General features: G+C 63.0%; 1 protein-coding gene across 2 annotated transcripts; it reads right to left on the reverse strand.

Moving 5' to 3' along the window:
• Positions 1 to 1,521: 1,521 nt before the first annotated feature.
• HES4 (hes family bHLH transcription factor 4) lies at positions 1,522 to 4,794 on the reverse strand. 2 transcript variants are annotated; one of them, XM_028513365.2, is made up of 4 exons: positions 4,503 to 4,772; positions 4,326 to 4,421; positions 4,127 to 4,214; positions 1,522 to 4,041 (listed from the first exon to the last, which is right to left on the reverse strand). In XM_028513365.2, the coding sequence occupies exons 1-4, from the start codon at positions 4,608 to 4,610 to the stop codon at positions 3,680 to 3,682; spliced, it is 654 nt and encodes a 217-aa protein (XP_028369166.1). In that variant the 5' UTR covers positions 4,611 to 4,772; the 3' UTR covers positions 1,522 to 3,679. The 2 variants fall into 2 exon arrangements, with proteins under 2 accessions (XP_028369166.1, XP_028369165.1); XM_028513364.2 differs by having other exon boundaries at positions 4,326 to 4,794.
• Between the last annotated feature and the right edge of the window lie 7,193 nt (positions 4,795 to 11,987).

The following is an 11,987-nucleotide window of genomic DNA, read 5'->3' on the forward strand; positions in this document are numbered from 1 at the left end:
GGGACAGGGCACGGGGTGCTGGGGGAGCCGTGGGGGAGGTATGGCAGAGCTGGGGAAGCGCTTCCCCTCCACCAGGGTAAGGTCGGGAGGGCCAGAAGTGAGAGGCTTCTGCTGGCTCAGGTGTGTGCCCCCCTCACTGCGAGGTCAGGGGTGAAGGGAGCCCAGCGCAGGGCTTCAGGCCCCCAACACTGACTTCTGCTCTGCAGAGCCAGCACCCCACACAGACCTCAGGCCCCTCGCTCACAGCAGGGGTCCTGGAGGGGGCCCCAAGCCACCAGGAGACCAGGTTGGTGTTGGGCTCAGGGGAGACCCAGGAGGTGGCAGCTTTGAGGTAGCAGCAGCCACCCCCCAACCCTGGAGACCGGGCTGCAGAAAGGGGCGCCGTGGCCCGGGGGTGTCAGTGCCCCCAACCTGTCCTCTTGTGAGGCCCGGGGCCTGTGCACGCCCCCCCTCCGACCCAGGCTGCCCCGTCAGTTATCATCAGAAGCGACCCAGAGCTGTCCAGGTGCCGCAGGGGCGGGCATGGGCTGTGCCCAGTCAGCACGTGCCCTCAGGGCTCGGGAACTGCTTCCAGGTCAAAGTCAGGCCAAGCCCCTGGGCGGGCCCCCTGGCTGCAGGCCTGCCTTGGAGTGTATTCCCGCCGTCCAACCTCCTTCGGAACCTGTTTCTGGGGCAGGCGGTGGTGACCCCTGGGTGGTCGTGGGTGCATTTCTTTACTGCCACTGTTATTTACACTCATCTTAAATTTTACACTAAATTTATTGTTGTTTGCGTAGCATTAACCTACATTTTAGCAGCTTACAACCAGCAGCATTCACTGCTCTGTACAGTGCCTGGAGGCGGGAATTGGGAGCTGCTCCCGGGGTTCTGGCTCGGGGCCCCCACATCAGGCCACAATGGGGAATCATCTGAAGGCTGGATGGGGCTGGGGCCTGCAGCCAAGCACGCTGCTGTGCCTGTGACAGCGGTTCCCGGGGCCACTCTGCTGGCTCCTCCACAGCCAAGTGCAGCTGGTCCCTCCCCCACCCCGAGGGAACCACGTTGGACAGACAGACAGACAGAGAGCAGGCAGCACCTGAAGCCCAGTCTCAGAGAGACAGGAGCCGCCAGCTCACTGTGCTCACCAGCTGAGTAACAGGAGGAGGGTGGGCGGGGCCTTCTGGGAGGCCGTCAAGCTAGGCCCTGCTTCCCTGTCCCTGGTGGTGCATCCCGGGAGGGGCGTCACCCCGGAGATGGAGGGGCCTGGCACAGCTTGGGGGGGTCAGGATGTGCCGGCGGAGGGGAGGGGGCTGTGGCCCCTGGAGAGGATCAGGCCGCTGCAGGAGCCTTGGTGGGGAGTGGACCCAGCCTTGCCCCACTGTGAGTATCCTGGGCTGGTTCTGTCTCCAGGCTTCACACCTATGATTTCCTGTCACTGTCCTGGCCCCAGGCCCTGGCCCCGCAGGCAGACAGACAGAGGCAGACAGACTGACCCAGATGGCCAGGGCTCTGACACCCAGAGGCAGGCAGATCAGCTGATGGTGCACATGAACTCAGCAAACTTTTATTGACCTTTGGTTCTCGAAGGAACTGCGCTGGAAGGGGGCCAGAGATGAGCAAGCCACTGCGTCACCACTGAGGGGAAGTGACCGAGAGCCCCGCCCCAGCCCTGGTCCCTCCCCACCCCCTCCACATGCCTGGCCTGGAGAAGGTGTTTCATCATTACTTAGCAGGAAGTGTCTGCCAGATAAAAGCCAAGATAACAATAGCCGGGGTGGGAATGACCCACCCAGAGCCCACGGGAGACAGAGAAGGGGGTGGGAAGTAGGGGAGGAAAAAGAGTCCCCCCATGGGGAGAGCACTCCATGGCCTGGGCCCCAGCTCTCCACTGGCTGGCCTGGGGAGGGGTGTGCTTCCTTCCACAGCTGGGGGCTGGGGCGCTGTTTCCGAGACCCGGCTGCCCTCAGCTGCTGAGAAGGGGCAGCCTGGGGTGGGGTGGGGGGTGGTGAGACCGCCCCTCTCAGGCTGCCCTGTGCCCAGGGCCCTCACCTTGGCACCCAGCCTCAGCACCCATGCTTCCTTAGACCCTCCTGACCTAACCCAGGGTGGTGCCCTTCCCAAACCTCCTGGCTCTGACCTGTGTGAAAACGAGTTGACTAGGTCAGTGTGGCCAGAGTGGTCCCAAGAGCCGGGCCCAGCTCTGAGCAGGCCCTGACTACCCCCTACCCACCTAAGGCTCTACCCCCCGTGCCCCAGGCCTCTCTTCCCTTCCACTCTGAGCCCCCCCACCGCTTCCCTCCCCCAACCAAGTTTTCAGCCCCCCAGCACAGACCATCGGCAGCCCCCCTGCTCAGCAGGGCCTCCCTGGCCTAACCAACAGCTCCTCCCTTCCAGGGCCGGGGCCCGAGCCTGCATGTGTTCAACGGTGCAGCCCCCGGCCCACTGCTGCCACCCTCCACAGCCCCTGACCGGGGCCCTGGACACTCAGGGAGATCTGTGCCACGGCAGCCGGAGGGCAGGGGGCACGGGCTTGGGGGGACTTGGAGGTCCCCACCAGGTGAGTATGGCCCCATTGAGGAGGGCCCAGGTGACCCCTGCCCATGGCATAGACCTGGGACCTCGACGGAGGGACACACCCGTCTCAGGCAGCGACTCACCCTCCTCTGCCGCCATGGGCCCTGGCCAGACAGATGGCAGGGCGACAGGCGACCAGTCCGAACTGTGCTTGGGGAAATGAGTCTCCGCTTAGCCTCAGGCAGGTTCAAAACGACACACTCCACTGCGGGCCCTGACCGGGGAGGGCAGGACGGCGACTCCAGGGCCCACGTCCAACACTGTGGAGCTAGCGTCACAGCTGGTACTGCAGGACTGCTGCGCAGCAGGTGCTCGGGACAGGAGCACGGACTCCAGGAAAGCCCAGTCCCTGCCCGCTGCTGGAGGGACATGTGTGCAGACGGTCCCCCCCTTCCCTGGCACAGAGCAGGACTGGACTCAGGTGGGGGAGCACTCCCGCACCCCCTCCCACCCCACACTGAGAGCCCTGTGCAGCCACACCCCAGTGCCCTGCCCCCTGGGTACTTTCTCCTCTCCTGCTGGCACTCTTCTCCTGGGCAGACCCCAGCCTGGGGCAGGCTTGTCCACGGAGAGCAGGGCAGCCGGTTTGGGGGGGGACCCTGAGAACAGAGGGGGACGTGCACCAGGCCAGACCTGAAGCTTCAGGACACAGTCACCCCTCAGCACAACTCAGCAGCTGGGGACGTGCCCAGGGTCCCGGGAGTGGGAGCAGGAAAGGTGCTGCTGGCCCAGTGCCCCCAACACGGGGATGCATCTGGGAAACGTGGTTACTGTGGCCTCCTACGTGGGCCTCCTGAGAAACCTCCCCCCCCCGCCCCCACTGCAAGGCGGGTCTCTAGCTCCTGCGCAGGTGCGGGCAAATGCAACGCCTGGGCGGACCCACGCGGGGGGCCACCTGCCAGGAGGTGGGAGACAGGCACCGGACTGAGCCTGGGAAGGGGCGGGGCCTGGGGAAGGGGGCGGGGCCCCGCGGAGCCTTCACCGCCCGGGCCGCAGCCTCTGGAGCTACCGAACTAGACCTTTCACAGAAAAGACAAAACAAACACGAAACTCTCGTCGCGGTCTCTGGAAATAAATATTCCCCGGTACAGTCCCAGCGACGGCCGCGGCCCTGGAACCCGACGCTTCACCGCAGCCATGGCCTCCAGGGCTCCCCGGGGCCATGCGGCCCCGCCAAGGCGGCGGCGGCGGATGCCCCCGTCAGCCCCGGCAGCAGCGGCAGCGCGAGGGCTGCCCAGGGCCGAAGCAGCGGGAAGGGGCCGTCAGAAGCCGGCCGGGGCTGCCCGCCCGAGTAGACACCGGACGTGGGCGGCTCCGAGGCGGGGGGCCCCAGCCGGCCCAGGCAGGCCGCCAGGTGGCCGAGCAGGCGAGAACGCACGTCAGCCGGGACGTCCTCGCAGCCGGCCAAGAAGCGATTCACCTCGGCCAGACACTCGTTGAAGCCGGCGCGGTACTTGCCCAGGACGGCGGGGTCTGCGCTGAGCGCGGCTGCGGAGGCGGCAGGAGAGAGCAGGTGGTCGGGGCCCGCGGCGCCGCTCCGCGCGCCGCTCCCCGCCCCTCCGTCGGGTCTCACCTGTCACTTGCACGCGCCGCAGGCTCTGCAGGTGCCTCACGGTCATCTCCAGGATGTCCGCCTTCTCCAGCTTCGAGTGGCGGGAGCTCTGCAGGCAAGGCCGGTGTGGGCGGCTTGCAGTCGGGCAGTGCGCCTGACTCCGGACTCCGCGCCTCGGCCCGTGGATCTCACCTGCCCCCGCCCGGGGCCCCCGACTTACATCTTTCCTCAGGGCGTCCAGGATGAGGGTCTTGAGCTGCGCGAGGCTTTCGTTGATGCGCGCTCGGCGCCGCTTCTCCATGACCGGCTTGGAGGACTGCGGGTCGGGCAGCGGCTGAGTCCCGCGTCCTTCCATCCCCAGCCCACACCCCTTAACCCCGACCCGACCAGGTCCCACCTTGCGGTGCTCGGCCGCGCTCCGGGGCTTGTTTGGGGTTCGGCTGGCGCTGGCTGGCGCTCCCGCCAGCGGCGAGGCTCTCGGCTTCCCCGGGGTGTCTGCAGGCATGGTGCGCCCCTGCGCCTCCCGGCGCCGGGCGGAGCGTGCCGCCGAGGGCCGAGGGCGGGCCGGCGGGCGCGCGGCGCCGCGAGTCCCGCTCCAGCAGGCTCCAGGTCGGCGCGCGCGCAGCCCGCCTCCCCGCTCTTTCAGGAACAGCCCCGCCGGCGGTGTGAACGCGGCTCCGCATTCTTTCCCACACTCGCGCCAACCAATCGGCGGCTGCGCCCTCCCTCCGCCCCCGCCCCGGCGCAGCGCCGCCCGCCCCCGGCCGCGGCCCCCGACAGCTGCCAGTCACGCGGCGGCGCCCGGCCCACCAACCCGGCGGGCTGTTTAGGCGGGCCGGCGTGTCCCGCCCGCGCCCGCCTCTGGCACCGCGGGGACCGGGCGGGAAAATCGCAGCACCGCCAGTGGGAGGTCTCTCCGTTAGCGCGGGCCCGGGGGCTGGGCGGAGCTGCGAGGCTCACCTTCACTCGGGCGGGAAATATGAAAGGAAAATTCAAGAGGGGAACCGACTCCCGCCTTCCCCCCAGGGGTGGGCGAGCCTCGACCAACGCGCCTCCTTCGCCCCCCACCGTTCGCGTTCCCCGCCAGGGCCTGGGGCATCTGCACAGCCACCGAAGCTGACCTGCCGCGTGCTCTGGGGACCTCCACCGCCAGCAGCACCTACCAAAGGTCTGCGACACCGTGGACGCGGACGCCAGCCGCTGGGCAGGAGAGAGCTCGGCTGGCCAAGGTCATGGAGCAGGCAGGATGGCCTCACAGCTCATTTACATGATGGCACAGGCCCAGTCTGGGGCGATACCGCGGGGCAGGTAGAGGGACGTCACCAGTCAGGCACGGTGACGTCTCGGGACAGAATGTAAACAAGTCACTGGTTAGGCAGGCCATGTCACCAGATAATCAGAGGCCGTGTCTCAGGGTGAAGGAAGGTGATGACACAGCCAGATAGGGTGACATCATGGGGCGGGTGATGTCACACTCCTCTAGATGACCCGACATCAGGGGCAGCACCAGCAAAGCAGGGCTTAAAAAAACTGAGGGACAGGTGTTAAAACTTTGCCTATTTCCAGCCCTGGCTGGCGTAGCTCAGTGGATTGATCGCGGACTGGGAACCAAAGTGTCGCAGGTTCGATTCCCAGCCAGGGTACATGCCTGGGTTGCAGGCCATGACCCCCAGCAACCGCACATTGATGTTTCTCTCTCTCTCTCTCTCTCTCTCTCTCCCTCTCTCCCTTCCCTCCCTAAAAATAAATAAATAAAATCTTAAAAAAAAGAAAAAACTTTGCCTATTTCCAAGTGGCACAGTGGGGAACACAGGGGCTGCCCTCTGTTCCTGTCTGACGTGGCCTTCATGTTGAATTCTGTTTCGGGGGTGCTGCAGTCTTGAGCCCCCGGGGTCCCCAGCCCACCGCTGCCATTTTTGGAGGTCACGGGCCCTTGGGGAGACCTCTCCTGGGACTTCTGATCCAGCACGGAGGCACCGCTGACACACAAAATAATTGCTCCGTGTCTGAGACGGACAGAAATGAGTGGGTTGCCGGGGAAGTGGAAACCCCTCTTTTCACTGGGTGGTCCCAGAATCTTCAGGGAAGAAGGCGGGGGAGGGGCCCTGCGGGATCAAAGGGGCCGCAGGAGCCCACGGACCAAGGGGCTTCTGGCCCCCCCCCCGGAGGGTTCAGGAGAGCCTTGGGGGGCCTTTCTGGCCAAGGGAAAGAGTCGACTGGCAGCTCTGAAGGGTCACCTTGGCTGCCGGGAGTCCACCTAGTGGTGGTGTGCACAGCTGGCCCTGCCCCAACACCCGTTTCCCGGGGTCCCCGTCCGGTATCCTGGCACTAAACAGGTCCTGCCAAGGTCCCCCTGGGGCGCTGGGTCAGGTGTGAGGAGGCTCAGCCCCTCCCCAGCACACACACGCACACGCACACGCATCTACACGGGGGTGCACGCAGCGGAACTGACCTCAAGGCCCAGCTGCCACTCACGGAGGGGAGGCCGCCCCTCGCCCTCCCTCTGTCCCTCGAGCAGAGAGTGCAGTTGGGGGGGGCCCTGGAAAACCGCAGGGGGCTGACAGGGTCCCCCATGGGACCGTGCTGCAGAAAGTCCTGGGGGCGCTGATTGGCCTGGGGCCTGCAGAGACCAGCCCTGCTGCCCAGGAGGTCCCCGGGGTCATGAGCCTCCACCCCATGCCCCAGTGGTCACCCCTGCCTTCTCCTCCTGGTAGGCGTCCTGGCTGGAGGCTCGACCAGAACTTTCTGGCCAATGGGCAGGCACTGGGCCGCCCGCAGCCTTGAGGACCAGAGAAGTGGGGTGTCCCGGATGGGAAGGGCAGGCCCGGGGGGCCACACCCCTGACGGCTCTTCCCTTGTAGTTGTCAGACGGTCGACTTACCGGCCCACCCTGCCCCATCCCTGCCTCCTCACCAGTCGACGGGCTGTCTCTTCATTTATCCCAGTGTTATCGGGAAGGGGAACGGAATCTCACGTTTGAAGCACTGGGCGAGGAGAACTGGGAACACTGCTGCTATGGTTGTTACCGTCTCCAGAAGCAGGCAGGAGAGGGCTGGGCAGAGGGGTCAGCAGGGGGGCCCTGGCCGGGCCAGCCCTCCCCTGAAGCCAGGAGCCCAGAGCGGCTCAGCATCCCCAGCGTCTCCCCACAGGGCCATACCTCCCCACAGCGCCGCCCATGTGGCTGTGTCTGCCCAGGCCCGTCCCTCCGACTGTGCCCCCTGTGTATCACAGGTGCACTTGGTCTCTGGGGGGGCCCACGGCGCTCCCTCGCTCGGAGCGGGAGGGTCCGGGCCGCAGTGCAGAAGCTGTCCTGAGACCCTGGTCTGGCGGCCGGCATTTTCCAAAGACAAACACGGCAATACCTCCCACCCCGCGTGCCCCGTGGGGCGTCCTGGACAGACTGTGATGACATGGGCTGGGAAGGACAGGGGTCGTGAGGTGCAGCCTCGGAGTCTGGACATTGAAAATGCCACGCGTGTCCCCCGGGTCCGCTCAGGACTCCCGCTCTCGGAACCCAGACGCCGCGCAGAAGCCCAAAGTGGCCCGGAGGAGAGGCCCCGGCAGAGGCCGGCGTGAGTGTCGCAGCTGCACCCCAGTGGAGGTCTCAGCGGTGAGTCACCTCCCGACGCCCCCAGCCTGCGGCTGCCAAGCCGCCCACTCCACGCCACCCCCACTGCCCCTGCGCACCCGGTGCCAGCTCTGAGGTCACCGAACAGGGCCGGCTTCGCTGGGACGTTGGGGTCTGTGTGTGGGTCACAGCAGTAACTGGGCAGCTGGGATGGACCAGGCTCTGGACCCACCCTGAGAGAGTAGCCTCTCCTTCCCACGGCCCCATCCTCCCCCTGCCTTTACTCCCTTCTTCCTCCAGCATTTACGGAGGCTCCGTGGCTGTGAGACCTGCTGTTCTGTCTGGCAGGGTGCTCTTTGGGGGCCACTGAAGCCAGCTGTCCCTGGGGGCCGAGTCCCAGGGCAGCCAGAGCAGCTGAACCCCCACACCTCCTCTTCTCCCCTGGAAAGGGGGTGGGACCTGCCCCTGGCTTGCTGTGTTTGGGGTCCTCCCTCGGGTCTGTCAGGTGCCTGTGCCGCCCTGCTGGGTCTGGGGTGGGGTCCGGAAGTCATTTAGTGGTGAGGGGTATCAGGGTGCTGGAGGCACGGGTACAGCCGGCCCTGGGTGTCCTCATTGCAGACCCAGGGCCTGGGCTCCTGTGGGTCTGGACTCAGAGAAGACAGGCTTGGGGCCACCCTGCTCCTGATGTCGCCCGGGTGGCCACACAGAACTCGGGGTGTGCCCGGCCCTCGCCCCACTGGCAGCTCTAGCACAGGGGCCGCGTGGGTCAGTGTCCAGCTGCGTCCAGCTGGCTGTGGGGCCTGCTGGGTTCCCTCCCTGTGCCTCCCTCCTCGCCCTCACCAGGTTCTGTGGGTTCGAACTAATCCCGTGCCCCCACACTCTGCTCCTGCCACCCCCCGACTCCAGTGCATGCCCCACCCCTCTCGTCTCAGGTCTTCCTTCCACCGTCCTCCCTTCCTGCCAGGCAATCCGGATGCAGCTAAAGGGATCCTGCTCAGCTCTAGACCTCACCCCCACCCTCCCTGAGGGCCAGGCCTCCCCCCCAGGGTCTGCTTTGGTGGGAACCAGGCACCAGGCTGTTTGTCGGAGGGGCCCACTGGTCCTGCTGGTCCGTGTGAAACCAGCAGCCTCCTTTGCACCCTCTGCCCTTCACAGGGTCCTGCTCCCCACACGGTTACAGGGCGCTGTGGCCAGGAGGGAGACATGCCTGCCAAGGGGGGGTAAGGCTCGGGCAAGGGAGGGGGGTGTCCAGCACGGGAAGGCTGTGGCTGAGGTCAGGAGGTGGCAGCTGCTGGGCCTTCCTGGTTCCAGGTGGAGGGGGGGGGTTCCGCTATATAACTATCGCAGCTCAAAATCGCCCTTTCTTAAGAAATGTGCTCTGCCCAGGTCTCTGAGGACACCTGTCCTGGTGGGCCACAGGCTGCTTTCTCAGCCAGCCATGAAGCAGCCAGGGCCCTTGCCGGGCAGCCCCAGCCCTGTCTGCCATGAGGGCGACAGCCCAGGATGACCACAGGCCTCCACAACTGGACCACAACAGGATGTGGTCCAGGAAGATGGGCTTGGGAGTCCTGACAGCCAGGTGGAAAGGCAGGGGAAGGACTCGGATTTGAGTGGGAGCAGCGAGGCGCTACATCTTGTTGAGGTGGGAGAGGTTTGGGGGCTGGGAGGCAGAGTGGCCAAGAGTTATAGTCGAAACATTCTGTGTTTGCCACTTTTATTTCTAGCTAACTTACGCCTGTTACAGGCTGTTTGTAATATCATAGTAAGGATGTGGGACATAAATATTCAACAGCATAGGGCTGGCTAACTAACTCAGGTCCCGTACAGCACGACACACCAGTTACAGGAGGGAGGCAGGCAGCCACTCTCACAGCCATGCCCTTGTGTTTCGGATGATCGAGAGGAACCCACTCAGATGGGGAGACCTCCGCGGGACACTGTTCCACAGGCAGCGCGTTTGTTGTGGTGGTTGTGGTTTTTATTGAGGTGAAATTCATAGAACGTAAACTCAACCAGTTTAAGCACGTAACTCAGTGGCATTTAGTATGTTTACGAGGCTGTGGACCTCACCACCATCTAGTTCCAAACATCTCACCCCCCCGAAGGAGGCCATATGCTCTAAGGCAGTCGCTCCCCAGCACCCCCACGCCCCCCAGCGCCAGCTCCCGGCAACCGCTGGTCTGTCCTCAGGTCTCCGGGGGTCTGCCCCGTGTGGACGTGGTGCCGCCGAGCCCCGAGGCCCTCCCTGCCCATCGTGGGTTCTTGTCTTGCTCTCGAGGGATTAACTCAACCGAGAGACAACGCAGGAGGTGGGAATGAGACGGCAAGCTTACTTACGAAACGCATGAGCACGAAACACAGGCAGGCACCCGGCTGGTCTAAAGGTCTGAAGGCCCCACCTAGGGAGGACATAAAGTTGTTAGTAAGTTTCGTTTCTTTTGTTTTTTTGAGGGAGACAGGAAAGTTACAGCTTTTTTTTTTAATTCCTGTTGGCAGGTTATTTTGTTTATTTTTAAAAAGGTTTTCTTTCTTTTTTTTTAAGATTTTATTTATTTATTTTTAGAGAGGGGAAGGGAGGGAGAAAGAGAGAGAGAGAGAAACATCAGTGTGCGGTTGCCTCTCATGTGGCCCCCTGCACTGGGGACCTGGCCAGCAACCCAGGCATGTGCCCTGCCTGGGAATCGAACCTGCAATGTGTTAGTAAGTTTCTTTTATCCACTTGAGCCGAGGCTACAAGTGGGCCCCCTGCTTAATCTGAGAGCCGACTGCAGGGGTTCAGGGTTACATACTCCAGTCAGTTGCTATGCTCCCTCCTTCTCCCCTTGTAAACCCTGGGGATAATGTGCAGCTGCAAAGGCTTTCCTTCTCAGCTAGTAAAGGCTCTTCGTCTTAGTGGAGAGGGCTCCCTGTCCCAGTGCAGAGTCTCAAGGACTCCCCTCCTGCGCTGTCCCTGCTGTGATGTTGGGACACCCGGCCGTCTTACCGACTGGGCTCAGGACTGCCACTCAACCGGCGAGACGCGTCCCCCTCCCCTCCCTGCCTTACCTGTCCTATGCCTGACAGATACTCCCGATACATAGAACCACTACGGTGCAGTGCCTTCCACGCCTGGCTCCTGTTGGCACAGCGTTTTCACGGCGCACTCACACTGTAGGACGTGCCCGCGCTCCGTCCCTGTCTGTGGCTGAGTGACAGTCCCCTGTGGCAGTGGACCACGTTGCGTTTTCACAGCCACCGCTGAGGGGTCTGGCTGTTCCCACGGCTTCCTCCATTTTTCTGTTGTAAACAGTGCTGCTGTGGATATTTGTGTACAAGTATTTGTTTAAACAAGTATCCGTTTTCAATTCTTCTGGGCATATACGTAAGAGTGGGGTTGCTGGCTCATGTGAAATTCTGTGTAACCTTCAGAGGACACGTGCCCATCAGCAACGGGTGAGGTTCCAGTCTCTCTGCACCCTCGTCAGTACTTGCTCTACCACCACCACCACCACCACCACCACCACCACCACCACTACTACTATTATTATTATTATTATTTATTACGGTCAAGGTCTCACCTCTAGTCGGCGTGAGCTCTCTCCCTGTGGTTTGGATCCGCACCCCCGAACGGCACTGAGCCTCTTCTCGTGAGCTTGCCGGCCACTTGCATATTTTCTACGGAGAAATGCCTGTTCAAGTCCTTGGCCCAGTGTGTGACTGAGTGACATTTTTGTTGTCGGGCTGTAAGACTTCCTTATATATTACGGACACCAGACCCCTATCTGACATACGATTTGCAAATATCTTCTCCCATTTTCGTGGGTAGTCATTTCATGTTCTCCATCATGTCTGCTAGTTCCTTGCTTCAGGGGATAAAAGCTACATCTCTTTCATAAAGAAAAGACAAGTTGAACAGATCTTGCACTAGACCAACGGTGATCATGTCCGGGTAGTTTGGATTGTCACTATTTTATGTTATATCCGAATTAACCATGTCAAAGTTCCCTAAGTTTCCTAACTTTGTAAGCTGGTAAATGGAAAGTGAAACTTTTCGGTCGTTAACTTCACGTTAGTGTGACTTCATCGCACCTTGTGTGGACCCCAAAGCACGCTCCCCGGATGGGGTGCGGACCTGTTTTCCAGGCGTGGCCGGGTGGGTAGAAAGTCCTTCCTCCGTTCCTCACCGTTTTGTTTCTGCCGCTGGCGCGACGCCACCCCTGGGGAAACGGAAACTGAAACCGTAGTGGCATTCCCCTCCGCGGCTGGGGAAGGCGGCCCTAGACACGCCCCCGCCGGCTTTAAAAGGGCTGCGCGCCCGCGCGGGTCCCCGCTGCT

The sequence above is a fragment of the Phyllostomus discolor genome, chromosome 5, assembly GCF_004126475.2.
Source record: "Phyllostomus discolor isolate MPI-MPIP mPhyDis1 chromosome 5, mPhyDis1.pri.v3, whole genome shotgun sequence".
NCBI classification, from domain to species: domain Eukaryota; kingdom Metazoa; phylum Chordata; class Mammalia; order Chiroptera; family Phyllostomidae; genus Phyllostomus; species Phyllostomus discolor.